Here is a 17,434-nt window from a genome sequence, read left to right on the forward strand (position 1 = left end):
ATAGGGAGGCTTCCAGAGCCATTTTTGTGTCCTGACCACCAGTTGGAAATCAGAAATTCAACAACTTTGTTCTACAAAAAACTGAATCTGAACATATGGTGGATACCAAAATACTCGTAGAGACTCCCTCTTTCATTTGGTACCATCACTTTGTTCGAGGTTTGTATAGGGAGGCTTCCAGAGCCATTTTTGTGTCCTGACCACCAGTTGGAAATCAGAAATTCAACAACTTTGTTCTACAAAAAACTGAATTTGAACAAATGGTGCATACCAAAATACTCGTAGAGACTCCCTCTTTCATTTGGTACCATCACTTTGTTCGAGGTTTGTATAGGGAGGCTTCCAGAGCCATTTTTGTGTCCTGACCACCAGTTGGAAATCAGAAATTCAACAACTTTGTTCTACAAAAAACTGAATTTGAACAAATGGTGGATACCAAAATACTCGTAGAGACTCCCTCTTTCATTTGGTACCATCACTTTGTTCGAGGTTTGTATAGGGAGGCTTCCAGAGCCATTTTTGTGTCCTGACCACCAGTTGGAAATCAGAAATTCAACAACTTTGTTCTACAAAAAACTGAATCTGAACATATGGTGGATACCAAAATACTCGTAGAGACTCCCTCTTTCATTTGGTACCATCACTTTGTTCGAGGTTTGTATAGGGAGGCTTCCAGAGCCATTTTTGTGTCCTGACCACCAGTTGGAAATCAGAAATTCAACAACTTTGTTCTACAAAAAACTGAATCTGAACATATGGTGGATACCAATACTCCCTCTTTCATTTGTACCATCATAATTCAACAACTTTGTTCTACAAAAAACTGAATTTGAACAAATGGTGCATCAAAATACCTCCCTCTTTCATTTGGTACCATCACTATGTTCGAGGTTTGTATAGGGAGGCTTCCAGAGCCATTTTTGTGTCCTGACCACCAGTTGGAAATCAGAAATTCAACAACTTTGTTCTACAAAAAACTGAATCTGAACATATGGTGGATACCAAAATACTCGTAGAGACTCCCTCTTTCATTTGGTACCATCACTATGTTCGAGGTTTGTATAGGGAGGCTTCCAGAGCCATTTTTGTGTCCTGACCACCAGTTGGAAATCAGAAATTCAACAACTTTGTTCTACAAAAAACTGAATCTGAACATATGGTGGATACCAAAATACTCGTAGAGACTCCCTCTTTCATTTGGTACCATCACTATGTTCGAGGTTTGTATAGGGAGGCTTCCAGAGCCATTTTTGTGTCCTGACCACCAGTTGGAAATCAGAAATTCAACAACTTTGTTCTACAAAAAACTGAATCTGAACATATGGTGGATACCAAAATACTCGTAGAGACTCCCTCTTTCATTTGGTACCATCACTTTGTTCGAGGTTTGTATAGGGAGGCTTCCAGAGCCATTTTTGTGTCCTGACCACCAGTTGGAAATCAGAAATTCAACAACTTTGTTCTACAAAAAACTGAATTTGAACAAATGGTGCATACCAAAATACTCGTAGAGACTCCCTCTTTCATTTGGTACCATCACTATGTTCGAGGTTTGTATAGGGAGGCTTCCAGAGCCATTTTTGTGTCCTGACCACCAGTTGGAAATCAGAAATTCAACAACTTTGTTCTACAAAAAACTGAATTTGAACAAATGGTGCATACCAAAATACTCGTAGAGACTCCCTCTTTCATTTGGTACCATCACTTTGTTCGAGGTTTGTATAGGGAGGCTTCCAGAGCCATTTTTGTGTCCTGACCACCAGTTGGAAATCAGAAATTCAACAACTTTGTTCTACAAAAAACTGAATTTGAACAAATGGTGCATACCAAAATACTCGTAGAGACTCCCTCTTTCATTTGGTACCATCACTTTGTTCGAGGTTTGTATAGGGAGGCTTCCAGAGCCATTTTTGTGACCACCATTTGGAAATCAGAAATTCAACAAGTTTGTTCTACAAAAAACTGAATCTGAACATATGGTGGATACCAAAATACTCGTAGAGACTCCCTCTTTCATTTGGTACCATCACTATGTTCAGGTTTTTGTGTCCTGACCACCAGTTGGAAATCAGAAATTCAACAACTTTGTTCTACAAAAAACTGAATCTGAACATATGGTGGATACCAAAATACTCGTAGAGACTCCCTCTTTCATTTGGTACCATCACTTTGTTCGAGGTTTGTATAGGGAGGCTTCCAGAGCCATTTTTGTGTCCTGACCACCAGTTGGAAATCAGAAATTCAACAACTTTGTTCTACAAAAAACTGAATTTGAACAAATGGTGCATACCAAAATACTCGTAGAGACTCCCTCTTTCATTTGGTACCATCACTTTGTTCGAGGTTTGTATAGGGAGGCTTCCAGAGCCATTTTTGTGTCCTGACCACCAGTTGGAAATCAGAAATTCAACAACTTTGTTCTACAAAAAACTGAATTTGAACAAATGGTGGATACCAAAATACTCGTAGAGACTCCCTCTTTCATTTGGTACCATCACTTTGTTCGAGGTTTGTATAGGGAGGCTTCCAGAGCCATTTTTGTGTCCTGACCACCAGTTGGAAATCAGAAATTCAACAACTTTGTTCTACAAAAAACTGAATCTGAACATATGGTGGATACCAAAATACTCGTAGAGACTCCCTCTTTCATTTGGTACCATCACTATGTTTTGTGTCCTGACCACCAGTTGGAAATCAGAAATTCAACAACTTTGTTCTACAAAAAACTGAATTTGAACAAATGGTGCATACCAAAATACTCGTAGAGACTCCCTCTTTCATTTGGTACCATCACTATGTTCGAGGTTTGTATAGGGAGGCTTCCAGAGCCATTTTTGTGTCCTGACCACCAGTTGGAAATCAGAAATTCAACAACTTTGTTCTACAAAAAACTGAATTTGAACAAATGGTGGATACCAAAATACTCGTAGAGACTCCCTCTTTCATTTGGTACCATCACTTTGTTCGAGGTTTGTATAGGGAGGCTTCCAGAGCCATTTTTGTGTCCTGACCACCAGTTGGAAATCAGAAATTCAACAACTTTGTTCTACAAAAAACTGAATCTGAACATATGGTGGATACCAAAATACTCGTAGAGACTCCCTCTTTCATTTGGTACCATCACTTTGTTCGAGGTTTGTATAGGGAGGCTTCCAGAGCCATTTTTGTGTCCTGACCACCAGTTGGAAATCAGAAATTCAACAACTTTGTTCTACAAAAAACTGAATCTGAACATATGGTGGATATCAAAATACTCGTAGAGACTCCCTCTTTCATTTGGTACCATCACTATGTTCGAGGTTTGTATAGGGAGGCTTCCAGAGCCTCCCTATACCACCAGTTGGAAATCAGAAATTCAACAACTTTGTTCTACAAAAAACTGAATTTGAACAAATGGTGCATACCAAAATACTCGTAGAGACTCCCTCTTTCATTTGGTACCATCACTATGTTCGAGGTTTGTATAGGGAGGCTTCCAGAGCCATTTTTGTGTCCTGACCACCAGTTGGAAATCAGAAATTCAACAACTTTGTTCTACAAAAAACTGAATCTGAACATATGGTGGATATCAAAATACTCGTAGAGACTCCCTCTTTCATTTGGTACCATCACTATGTTCGAGGTTTGTATAGGGAGGCTTCCAGAGCCATTTTTGTGTCCTGACCACCAGTTGGAAATCAGAAATTCAACAACTTTGTTCTACAAAAAACTGAATCTGAACATATGGTGGATATCAAAATACTCGTAGAGACTCCCTCTTTCATTTGGTACCATCACTATGTTCGAGGTTTGTATAGGGAGGCTTCCAGAGACGGACTTCTCTCCTGATTCACTGGATTAAAATTTTTGTGATTTAGTAATACTTTAGTTTTAGATTATAATAAAATATGTTTCAAAATTTTCGTATTGTTTATTATTTTTCATTACTAATGAATTATGTTAACATTTTCATTAATAATTTTAAAAAATTATTAATTTATAATATTCTGCGCTATCTCTGTTGGAAAGCACTGTTGATAAAAATAGTATTAAACGTGAAATTGTGATGTTCTGTGTCACCCTGTAATTTCGATAAAAATTTTGTTATCGAAAGTTAGCGATATCGCTAACTTCACGCAGGTTTAATTTATAATATTCTGCGCTATCTCTGTTGGAAAGCACTGTTGATAAAAATAGTATTAAACGTGAAATTGTGATGTTCTGTGTCACCCTGTAATTTCGATAAAAATTTTGTTATCGAAAGTTAGCGATATCGCTAACTTCACGCAGGTCCCAATTTATGCCATGTCCAGACGAGCGTTGTTCGCTCTCTCATTCGTTGTTCGACCCTTAATTATGAAGGAATTACTTAGTTCCCCATACAAAATTGTCTGAGCGAACACCGACTTTTGTACGTTGTTCAATTCGAATCACTCTCTGAATAACCAATAAAATTGTCCCATCCCTAACAATTGAGAGTATTTATCGAAAATAAATTAATTTTGACAGTTTGAAAATATTTATGAAATTTTCAAACTTTTTCAGTAAAATTGAAAATCATGAATGAAAAGTAAAAAATTGTATAGTTTTTATATATGCAGCAGGATGTAAATTTTGTTTTCTACATAATGCAATATGCATTTCTTTTCCCTTGGTTCTAATTAGCGTACAAAACAAGAAACAAATGTGGGGCAACTCAAACAAAAAATTCTCCAAAATTTTATTTGTGACAGTATGTGACATTTGAATTGAGAAAATATAAAAATGTATTAAAAACAACAACATTTTCAGAAAAAATGGAAAACATGAATGAAAAGTAAATAGATATGGGTTCATACTATAGTCAGGAGAAAGAGAATTATTTTTTCTATTTACATCCCTATGTAATTCACTAAAATATGTTACATATTTGGTGTAAAACAAGAAACAAAAAGTTTGAAATAAAAAACTCTGATGATATGAATTATGAATAGTGTTGTATGAACGGGTTAATTCATGTACGTAATTCTGAGAGCGAACTACGTTGTTCGGATGTCCGTCAGAACATGGCATTAGGTCATTTGCACAACTCGACGTTTAACAAACGGAAAAATCGATTAGTGGCATTGGTCAATAGTCGATCTATAGATACCTTGCTTTTATTTTGTAGTTTCGTTGTGTGGTGATTTCGGTTTGTTTGTTGGAGGTTTTTTTCTTTTAAAAAAGGAGAATTTTATAAAAACCAGGATGTCGGCTTCTATAGAAATACCTCTTCGTGATACCGATGAGGTTTGTGTGCTTTGGTTTATGTGTATTTGTTTAAAAATTAACTTGGATTTTTCCACCTAGGTTATAGAGGTGCATCCCGATCAGTTGCCAGAATGTGAGGAAGTTTTGAGTATTTTGCGGCAAGAGCATTCTCAGCTTAATACTTGGGTCAATGTGGCGGTAAGTGAAACCTAGATCTCAAAAAATTGTATAGCGAATTATGGGTTTTTATTCATGTTCCAGCTTGCTTATTATAAACAAAATAAAACCGACGATTTTGTTCGTCTCCTGGAAACGGCACGCAATGAGGCCAATACAGAATACCGGGAAATGGAAAAAGACAAAATGCGTTGCTACGACATGTTGGCCGCGCACTATGTGCATGAAGCAAACCGTGAAAAATCAAAGGATAAGAAGCGGGAACTTTTCATGAAGGCCACCAACTTGTATACGGCCGCCGATAAAATCATTATGTATGACCAAAACCACTTGTTGGGTAGAGCCTATTTCTGCCTTTTGGAAGGTGATAAAATGGATCAAGCCGATGCACAATTTAATTTCGTTTTAAATCAATCACCCTCGAATATTCCCTCGCTATTGGGTAAAGCGTGTATTGCTTTTAATAAGAAAGACTATCGTGGTGCCTTGGCGTTCTACAAGAAAGCTTTGCGAACCAATCCCAATTGTCCGGCTAATGTGCGCATGGGTATGGGTCATTGTTTTCTGAAAATGAATAACCCTGAGAAAGCCAAGTTAGCTTTTCAACGTGCTTTGGAGTTGGACTCGAATTGTGTGGGTGCTTTAATTGGTCTCGCCATCTTGAAATTAAATTTACATGAGCCGGAATCAAACAAAATGGGTGTACAAATGTTGTCAAAAGCTTATACCATTGATTCAACTAGCCCCATGGTTCTCAATCATTTAGCCAATCATTTCTTCTTCAAAAAGGACTACCAAAAAGTACAACATTTGGCGTTGCATGCCTTCCACAACACGGAAAATGAAGCTATGCGGGCAGAAAGTTGTTATCAACTGGCAAGAAGTTTTCATGCTCAGAATGATTACGACCAAGCTTTCCAATATTATTATCAGTCAACACAAATAGCACCGGCAAATTTTGTACTTCCTCATTATGGTCTGGGACAAATGTATATATATCGGGGTGATACAGAAAATGTAAGTATTTAAACGTAATTGTTCGAGATATTTAATAAACATATATCTTTATAGGCCGCCCAATGTTTCGAAAAAGTCTTGAAAATACAACCCGGCAATTACGAAACTATGAAAATTCTTGGTTCTCTATATGCCACATCAAGTTCCCAGACAAAACGCGATATGGCCAAAGCACATTTGAAAAAGGTCACCGAACAATTTCCCGATGATGTGGAAGCTTGGATTGAATTGGCTCAAATTCTGGAACAAAATGATTTACAAGCTTCATTAGCGGCCTATGGAACGGCATCTTCTATTTTAACAGACAAAGTCAGGGTAGAAATTCCAGCTGAAATTCTTAACAACGTTGCCGCTTTGCAATACCGTTTGGGCAACCTAAAGGTTGCAAAAGAAAAACTTTTGGAAGCGTTGGAAAGAGCCAAAGCCGAGGCACCTAATGACACGCAATATTACGATTCTATATCAGTGACCATGACATATAACTTGGCTCGTTTGAATGAGGCAATGAGCAGCTTCGATGTGGCCGATAAATTATATAAGGACATATTAAAGGAGCATCCCAATTACATTGATTGCTATTTACGCTTGGGATGTATGGCAAGAGACAAGGGTCTAATTTTCGTGGCATCCGATTTCTTTAAGGATGCTTTGAATATCAATAATGATAATCCAGATGCGAGGTATATTTAAAATTTCAAATATTATTGTTTGTCGTGGCTGATTTTATTTCTTTTGAATAGATCACTTTTGGGTAATTTGCATTTGGCCAAAATGCAGTTTGCTTTGGGCCAGAAGAATTTTGAAACAATTCTCAAGAATCCTGCCACTTCCCAAGATGCTTATTCGCTTATTGCTTTGGGAAACTTTTCATTGCAGACATTACATCAACCCACAAAGGACAAGGATAAGGAAAGGAAGCATCAAGAAAAAGCTTTGTCCATTTACAAACAGGTATGACAGGATTATTATTATTATAAACAAATAGTTGATGCATTTAAAAACATTTTTTAGGTATTACGCAATGATCCCCGCAATATTTGGGCCACGAATGGCATAGGTGCCGTATTAGCACACAAGGGATGCGTGATTGAGGCACGTGATATTTTTGCTCAAGTGCGAGAAGCCACTGCCGATTTTTGTGACGTTTGGCTTAACATTGCGCACATCTATGTAGAACAGAAGCAGTACATCAGTGCCATTCAGATGTACGAGAACTGCATGAAGAAATTCTTCAAACATCATAACGTAGAAGTAATGCAATATTTGGCCAGAGCCTATCTTCGAGCAAATCGTTTAAAAGAAGCGAAAATGGTGCTTTTGAAGGCTCGAAAAGTTGCACCACAGGATACGGTAAGCATTATTATCATATTTTATTTATATAAATGAATTTAAGTTATAAATTAATGATTTTATTTTAAGGTGTTGCTGTTTAATATTGCCGTTGTTTTGCAACGTCTGGCAATGAACATTTTGAAAGATGAAAAATCCACTTTGGAAGTGGTACTGCAATCTGTCCATGAGTTGGAATTAGCACAAAAGTAATTATGACTATTCATGTTTAGGAGTGCTTTACTAATAATAGATATATTTGTATTTTATTTTTTTAAGATATTTCCAATATTTATCCGTGCATGGCGACAAAACTCGTTTCAATATTGAAGTTGCTGGTATTGAGGCAAATCAATGCCAGGATTTATTGTCACAGGCCCAGTATCATGTGGCTCGTGCTCGACGCATTGACGAGGAGGAGAAGGCATTGAAACGCAAACAGGAAGAAGAACGTATGGCCTTTAAAATGCGCCAAGAGGAGGAACGTCGCAAACGCGAGGAATTGGAAAAGGCTTCACGCGAACAAATGTTGGTCAAACGTCAAGAGTATGTGGAGAAGACCAAGAATTTGATGTTAACGCTAGATGTGGCACCAGAAAAGGAACGCAAAAAAGGTAACGTCCTTATAATTGCAATACAGAAACGACTATTTATAATACAATTTGGATTTTGTAGGTGGCGGAAGATCGCGCAAGGATGAAATCGTTACTGACTCCGATGGTAGTGAAGGAGGCGGTGCTGGACGTTCCGAGGAGGGTGGTGGCGAACGTAAAAAGAAATCTAAGGGTGCACCACGCAAAAAGAAAGAAAGCGCCCCACGCAAACGTAAAGCTAAAGATGCCTATAATAGTGACAGCGACGGAGAAGGCGGTGGTGGTGTCAAGGAAAAGAAACAAAAGAAGAAACAGAAACTTAGTAAGAAGGCTGCCTTGGAGGAGAAAATATCGGCTAAACAACGCATGAAAATTGTTTCGAAAGCGACTATCTCTACGAGTGAATCGGATAGTGACAGCAATGCTGGGCCGCGAAAACGCAAAGCAGACATTGTTAGTGGCAGTGACTCCGATGCTAGTGCTGGAAGTGTTAAACGTGCTCGCAAACGTATTGCCTCTGGAAGCGATTCAGATCGGTCCAGGTCACGATCTAGGTCGGGATCTCGTTCTGTGTCACGTTCACGCTCACGTTCTGTTTCAAGATCGCGATCACGCTCCAAATCTGGAAGTCGTTCTCGCAGTCGCAGCGGTTCCCGCTCCAAATCAGGAAGCCGATCTCGTTCGCCAAGCCGTTCCAGATCACGTTCCGCATCAAAATCAGGTGGTTCAGGATCTGGATCAGGTTCTGAGTAATGTTTTCGAAAATAGGCGCATATTTGAGTTATATATAATATATACAAGCACACACATATACTTTGGTATATATTTATATAAAGACCCCTCCCCTCATGAAAGAAATATGTATAGATCCATTTTAATAAAATGTAAACAAGTGTAAACATTCACTATTTAAAACAAATGTTTTATTGCTACACCAATATGTGGACATGGTCTATTCCAGGACAAGCAATCAGAAAAAAGTCGACCTGAAGGTGAAATGTTACTTTACTCTGGAACTTTGTAGAGGCTGTATTTTTTCCTACAAGTATTACAGTGAATTCTTGATAATGTGAACACTCAAACTGGCATTAAAGTATTGAAAAAACTTAGGGAATTAGCGGTAAATATGCTGGTCGAATCGAAAATGAGAAACAATTCGAAAATATTAACTATCTCGACATTTATTAGTTCACTTTATCGAGATATCACTGAATTGTATATTCACATTATGCAAAAAAAAAAAAATATAAAATTATAAATGTTTTATTTCTTTTAAATTTTCCTGAAAAAAGTGGAAACAGTAGGTATTCGATCACGTTTTGTAAAAAAAATTTCGACATTCTGCAGAAGATTCTTACATTTCACATTGGTGCTGGTCATATTGATGTGAATAAACCAACGAATTGAAATTAATAAATTACCATATAAATAAATAATTTCATTTATTTTAAATGCCATATTACTTTTCATAAATATTTTATTCTTATAGACTTCATACAGCCTATCTTATTTCGTGCCCAATATTTCCGAATTTTCAATAATCATATCACCAATAATGTTTCCCATTTGTTTCGAATGACGCAACACAAATGAATGATCAATTTTCTTGGTATCCAATTGAGCATCAATGTCGGGAAATTGTTCTTTTAATTGATTATAGTATTTTACCGGAACCCAGCCATCAGTTGTGCCATAGTACAGCTTCAGCAACGGCATATTATTGCGGATTATATCCTTTTGTAAGCCACAGACACGAGCCATTTCATCTTCAGCTAAAAATACTACTTTTTCGGTAACAGTAGCCTTTATGTAACCCAATACGTTGTTTAAATGATTACTGGGTATGGATGAAAACCAAAAATAGATTTGTACTAGCAGAACTAGTAAAAGTTTAGGCAAGCGATTTAGCAAGGCAATAAGGAAACCAAAAACCGAATATAATGGTAAACCAATTTTTGTGAAGGTCCAGCCATTTGGTGATTCAATCATTCGTTCGATGGTGGGAAAGAGCAGATAACATTTTTTGATACGTTTGCGTATGGATTCATTTCGTAGAAGTTGTAGAACCATCCATGCTCCTATTGAATGGCCCATTAAATGGATTTTTACATTTTCGGGGACATATTTTTCAATGAATTCGATTTTGTGACGAATTTGCCCATCCAAATCGAAAAGTTCTTCATTGCCTTTAAGTTGAGGTACTTCACGAAGGCTATTTTCGGGAGGATCATCATGGCCAGCATGTCCTATAGGATAAAAAGTGTGATATTATAATTTATGAAATACTAGACAGTAAAGATAATAAACTGGAAAATGATTCCAACTAATAGCTAAAATAGTATTTTACTAAAATTGGAAGTAATAATAATTACATCGAAATAAAAATAAATAAAAAGTATATTCAAAAAATCTGTATTAACAATATTTCGAAGAAGATAAACTTTAAAACACCATATTATGAAAGGATTTTATATCATTTCGTTTGGAACTCATAAAAATAATGGACATATAAATATCGGAGTAAAATTCTAAGACGTATTTTCCGAAAAAAAATTGAGAAAGAGTGCTGAAATTGGTTGTAATTTGATAGTATCAGTTTTTGTTGGCAAAATCTATGAACATTGCCTCACTTTTCGGGGTAGACCACATATATTTTCAATTCAATTTTGTTCAACTTGGAATTCAAAGCCTTCAGGTCCATTAAAGATAAATTACAAAATGCATATGAAACGCTTAACCTAATAAAGGTTACGTTTTCTTTCGTCGAAATCGGGATCTGGTCTAGTTCGAAGAATTGTGACTATAGTATTGCGTGTAATGATATTTTTAAAAATCATTCTAAAATTCTACTGTACAGATTCAAATAATATATAAAAATCTAAATCCTCAATAAATTATCGATTCATTTTTGAATTTTAATCGTTCTTAGTTGAGATTATTTGTTACAAAAATTGAATATATTCCAGAGGGAAAAAACACTTCTTCAAAATACCTCATAGAAATTAAGATTTGAATGCAACATCGTCAGCGACATGAGTCAGCTTTCACTTTCTTAGCTTTAGGTTTGTGAGACGACACTTACCAATTACCCAAACGGGCATTTTCTTTTCGAGACGTTCATGCAAAGTTTCACAGAATTCGCCATAGAAGCCAGGTAGACCGGGATTTCCAGTTATACATATGGCTACTTCTCGAACATCGTCCATAGATTCTTCCACCCAGCCACCATAGGTGATGATACGAGTTGGTACATTACAAATATTAACAAACGCCTCCTTCATCATTTTATATTAAATGTAACCTTTCAACTCTGCTTGATAATGATTTCCCAGTAATCTTCCAATTAATAATAGGTAAAGCCCTATAATCGGCCGGCTTTTGAACAGTGACTGGCGAGCAAATCTTTATATTTTGTTGTTGTTATGTCCAACTTTCGTTTTAACAGCTGTTGGAGAACAGGGATACATAAGTCGATTTGATACAAACCGATAAATCGATATTTGATAAGAAAAATTGCTGTTGATGTCATGTTCTGACGGCTATTTGAACGATTTTGAAACGTACTTTACTGACCTCTACATTTCAAAGTATTTCAGAATCGTTATTTCGTGAACAAAAATCTTTTTGAATAGAAATATATACCTTACAATTATGAACCTTTTCCGAACTGTAAGATTCTACAATTTTTTACAACGACAACAATTTTTTATGATATCGGGAACAAATAGTAAATTCTTGCAGTGCGGTAACATTATCAAATCCTATATAGAAATTAAATATCTGCGGCGATTTCTGAACCACCGTGCATAAATAAAACAAGTTAAAACCAGTAAGGAAAATAGTAAAGTCATGCGGGCCGACTATATGATACCCTTCACCACTATGGGTATATTAAACAGATACATCCTAACTGACGTCGCATTTTCCTTCCTTGAAAGACCATTAACATGAAATTGGATGAACTAAGGTATGTGATCTTTATCTAAATGCGAACCAACTTAGATCAATCCATAAGCATGCCATTAGGTAGTTATAATGGTACAAAATCATGTAAACCAATTTAAACAGATATCAATCGGACAGACGTTTAATATTTGGAGCCCAATTAACCCAATTAAAATGAAGTCGGTCGAAAATCTATATGGGCTATGTCTGTACGTTGTGCAAAATTTCGTGTCAATCTGACAAACATGAGGAGTTTGTTGCACCATTTACATAAAATACATGGAAGCTATATCCATATCTGAAACGATTTAAACGAAACTTACTACAGGTTTGGTTATACAAACTTCCATACGTTTTGTTCATATAGTCCATATTTGGGTCCTTGGTGAATCATTTACTTAAAATCAGATGAAAATATATATGAGAGATATATAACTTTCCACAGATTAGCTTAAAATAACTTCAGTACGTTTTACTTAATAGTACGTTTACATTTAACCGGATTCCGTTAAGCCAGTGGGTTTCAATTGTCAATTCCTTTGCATATATGTCAAATAAATCCTCACAAAGTAGGTTAACCCGGTAAAAAGTTCTAATGTATACGCCGTTTAACATTGGATTTCGATTCCGATTTCTTCGAAACTTGACATACATTAGACTTCTGATTTTGGTTCTTTGGTGCACCATTTACTTAAAACTAAACTATATATAGGCGCTTTATGTAAATCTGAACCGATTTTTTCCAATTTCAATACGGTTTGTCCTTGGGCCTAATAAATGAGATGTGCTAATCCAATGCGAATCACAAATGCGACATGTACTTTGTTTACAATTTAACATGGACAGACAGACGGACATGCATACATCGACTCAGAAAGTGATTCTATGCATATTCTCAAAAAGAACCATATGTCTAACTCGTTTCCTTTTGTCTTTTACTCATGACATAACTTTACAAGGTACGTTTATATTTAACCGGATTTCGTTAACCCAGTGGGTTTCAATTGTCAATTCTTTTGAATATATGTCAAATAAATCCTTATAAAGTAGGTTAACCCGGCAAAAAGTTGTTATGTATATGCCGTTTTAAATCCAATTTGATTAAAAAACACCAGTACCTAAAATATGGGACAAGATTTATCATTTTGGTGAAGAGATTTTCTACCCAATGAGTATCCAAAATACTAAATTACAGTTAATTTGGTTGAAAAAGTACCCAAACTGGGAGCTACCGTAAAATGTGGACCAATATTAATATTTCTAAACCAATAAGAACTTAAAATACAAAATTACAGCTATTTCGATGTCGAAAATTCCTAAAATACCGAATTTTGGGAAGTACCGTTATATAGGGACTATCCCAATTGAGAGCCAATAAATCCCACATTCAATTGGTCTGTTCCCGTATTGGAGGAATATACTATTTTTACCTCGATAGTCTGGGTTTACATATGCAAATTTTTTAAGCAACTCCGTTGTTGCTCTCTCCGATTCTCTTTTCTTCCCCCTTGTCACTTTTTATGTCTCTCTCCTCTAAGAACTCAGCAACTATACTTAAAAAAGTTGCATGTGTAAACCCAGAGATAAAAAATGTTCCTTTATGATAGAGGTGTGAAAAAAGAAAATGCTCGGAGAGTAAATGAGAAACCGCCATATAAAATGTCTTACTAAAAGAGAATGAGCTTATTGATACATGTAAACAAGGGCACTAGTTCCCATGCATGCCCAGCATTACTTTATGATATCGAGAAAAATAGTAGATTCTTGCAGTACGGGAAAAGACCTTGATATTTGGTCTTTTCCCGTACTGCAAGAATCTACTATTTTTCTCGATTTCATAAAGTAATGCTAGGCATTACCTTAGTATTAGCAATTTACTTAACATTATGATTTCAATTCTTCGACAGACGCCCTGTTCGACATAGAATTTTTTTCTGATCAATATATAGGCTCTTCGGTGAATATTTCGAGGTGTTGTAAACGTGATGACAAATTTAACATACACACCACCTTATCGTAGGGAACCGGAAAGTTAGTAAACATTCCAATTTCTGTTTGACTTATAAACGACCAAAACGAAATCAAAAATGTAATCTGGCAACAACAAAAGAGCGCAAATAAACTTGTTCTCTTGTTTTATGTGAGAGCATGAAAATATGAGTCAATTAATTTTGCAGCACATTGGAATGGTTCGCAAGTCACAGTTGAATTTGAAGTTTGAACGGGAACGCGCGTATTTTAACAGAAGATCGGCACAACGATATGATAGTAAACAAAATCGCAAAATTTTAATAGAAAATAGCGAAACGAAATTTATTAATCGCAAAATTCAAAATACAACAAAAATATTATATTTTAAATTTATGTTGAAAATTGTGGTATTGTCTATTGACAGAAGTGAAGTGAATTTCTTTAGAAATTATTAATGTCTGCGTTTTTAATTCCAAACACGTCTTCATTTATAAAAAACAAGCCAATCGATTAATAAGTGAAATTATTGATAGTATTAAGAGAAAAATATTATAAGTAACAACAATTTACAAAAAAAAAAAAAAAAAAAAAATCCTAAAAGAAAAAGTTTTAAATTTAAATACCCAACCTTAAAAAATCGCAACAATAAATGCGTATCGTGTTCTACTTTTCATGTTGTTCGTAAGAGTGGTGTTATTCGTAAATAAAACACAATAATAAAATTTAAATAAATTATACTCCAACAACAAAACTAAAAAACCAAACGACCTAAGGTAAACAATAGCCAACAGCCAGAGGGATCTCAAAAGAACAAAAACCCAACGAAAACCACATCACAACCCCGTTGGCACACATATGAATAGGAATAATAACAACAACAAAATAAAAAACTCCACTCCAAGCCACTGAAGACGACAAACCCAATAAACGGGAATTTCGTTAGAAGACAAAAAGAAAACTTTATTTGGGTTTCGACGACACTTAACATTACCACTATCTTCAATATAACAACCAACAACTAACTAGCCAAGCAAGTAACCAACCAGCCAGGCACTCCTCAACCAGCATCTTCAACCAGCCGGGTCATAAACTTGTTGCTCGCCCGTCCGCCTGCATTTGGATAACACAAATTCAGAATAGTTAAAGGTAAACGCAACCTATTCCGTTTTTTGATAACTCTTTTTTATATCTAATTGCGTATGTAAATATGTTTTTTTTTTTCAAGAATTAACAATACAACATATCATACTAAAATGTAAAAAGGGGTCGCGCCGTATGATATAACGATCATTAAAAAAAGAACTCCCAATTACTTTGATACAAAAAGAGGAGAAAAAAAAACAATAAAATTAAAAAAAAGTTGTTATGCCGGTTTGGAAAAGAAAATAACATAACATACAAACACACAAACCAACACACACACATATATGGACATACAACTCCAAATTAACATTGATCTTTCCTTTATTTTTATTTTTTATTATCTTTATGAACTTGTGTTTTGTTTTCTTTCATTTGGACTTAAATTTCCAGAAATCTGACATTTCGGCAATGTGTATGGCCAAGTTTTTTTTTATGGGTACATACGGATAGCGTCAAAAGTGTGTCAAGATCGGTGAAATTTCCTGTTAAAAAAGTAAGGATTTTTTTAACCCACCTTGGGCGCCGAGCTACCACTAAAACCAGATATAGAATGGATTACGCTTCAATGGAGAAATGGTCGAAAAAAACAAAATTACTTATCAATTTACAGTTGTGTTCATAAAAATAGTAGTGCAGTTTGGGGACGTACGCAGAAAAAAAAGAGAATATATATTGAAAGGCATTACTAACCGTGCTTTGTATTGGGCTATGTATTTGATTTTTCACAAATTTTTTACTCGATTTTTTTACTTTTCGTCAAATACTACAATAGCATCAAATGGATTAGATGTTCGGAGATCTTTCTCTCTCCACATAGTGATCCCCAAATCCACTTTCAGATATTTTTAAAATTGTATGATTTCTTTAAAATCTTAATGCCATGTTCTGACGAGCATTCGAATAACATAGTTGTTTCTTGTTTTACACCAAAATTGTAACATATTTGCGTGAATCACATATGGTTCTAAATAGAAAAAAATTCTCTTTCTCCTGACTATAATATGAACCCATATTTATTTACTTTTAATTCATGTTTTCCATTTTTTCTGAAAATATTGTTGTTTTCAAAACATTTTTATATTTTCTCAACTCAAATGTCACATTTAAAAAATTGCAGAACTTTTGTTGGGGTTTCCCCACTTTTGTTTCTCGTTTTGTACGCTAATTAGAACCAAGGGAAATGAACTACATATTGCATTATGTAGATAACAAAATGTACATCCTGCTGCATATATAAAATCTAGACAATTTTTTTACTTTTCATTCATCATTTTCAATTTTACTAAAAAGTTTGAAAATTTTATAAATATTTTCAAGCTGTCAAAATTATTTTATTTTCGATAAATGCTCTCAATTGTTAAGGATGGGACAAATTTCAAAAATCGGTGTTCGCCCAGAAAATTTTGTATCGGGAACTAAGTAATATATCAGAAAGGAGAAGGTTTTGTTTTAATAAAATCAGATTTAATAAAGCTATTATTTTGAAAATTAGAATTATAGTTTAAAACAAAACTAGTTTGTAACAAATCTATAGTTCTAAATTTCAAAATAATTTTTTGTTCATTTATTCTCCAAATAATAAATTTGACAGTTAATGAAGACTGCGGATTCGCCTCCCTGTTAACCTAAGGAATAAACCTTGCTTTATCGTATATATAAATAGTTTCGGCTTTGAAGTTAAGGTATCTAAAAGTGATATTAGGAATGAAAAAGGCACTTCGGAGCACCAATTGAAGCTATGTTGTAAAAATTTCCCAGATTATTATTTCATGGACTATGTATATGTGAATTGCGTAAGTCCAACACACGAATCATTTTTCCACTCGATTTGTACGATCTCCTGGTATTGTAGAAAGCAATCTGTTTCGGTCTTGAAGTTAAGGTGGAACATAATTGTTCCCACCTCAACCCTCCAATAGAAATGATATTTCCCAACTTACCCGATAGGTTGTACAAATTTAAGTAGACTCAATACACAGTAAACTTAATTCCAATTCCAAGGATCTCAGTCCTATTACTTAAATCCAAATTGTATCAAATTTAGTACACTT

General features: G+C 35.2%; 2 protein-coding genes across 2 annotated transcripts; one reads left to right on the top strand and one right to left on the bottom strand.

Moving 5' to 3' along the window:
* The first annotated feature begins 5,182 nt into the window (after nt 1-5,182).
* Nucleotides 5,183-9,077, top strand: LOC133337457 (RNA polymerase-associated protein CTR9 homolog). Its single transcript, XM_061545676.1, has 9 exons — nt 5,183-5,247; nt 5,308-5,406; nt 5,470-6,402; nt 6,457-7,082; nt 7,143-7,353; nt 7,414-7,752; nt 7,822-7,940; nt 8,011-8,345; nt 8,407-9,077. Exons 1-9 carry the CDS (start codon nt 5,206-5,208, stop codon nt 9,075-9,077), a joined length of 3,375 nt encoding a protein of 1,124 aa, XP_061401660.1. The 5' UTR covers nt 5,183-5,205.
* Nucleotides 9,078-9,830: 753 nt separating this feature from the next.
* Nucleotides 9,831-11,605, bottom strand: LOC133337458 (lipid droplet-associated hydrolase-like). The gene is made up of 2 exons (XM_061545677.1): nt 11,407-11,605; nt 9,831-10,570 (listed from the first exon to the last, which is right to left on the bottom strand). The coding sequence occupies exons 1-2, from the start codon at nt 11,603-11,605 to the stop codon at nt 9,831-9,833; spliced, it is 939 nt and encodes a 312-aa protein (XP_061401661.1).
* Nucleotides 11,606-17,434: the final 5,829 nt, after the last annotated feature.

This window comes from Musca vetustissima, unplaced genomic scaffold, assembly GCF_032173495.1.
Source record: "Musca vetustissima isolate MV318-11 ecotype Yass unplaced genomic scaffold, APGP_CSIRO_Mvet_v1 utg630341, whole genome shotgun sequence".
Taxonomy (NCBI): domain Eukaryota; kingdom Metazoa; phylum Arthropoda; class Insecta; order Diptera; family Muscidae; genus Musca; species Musca vetustissima.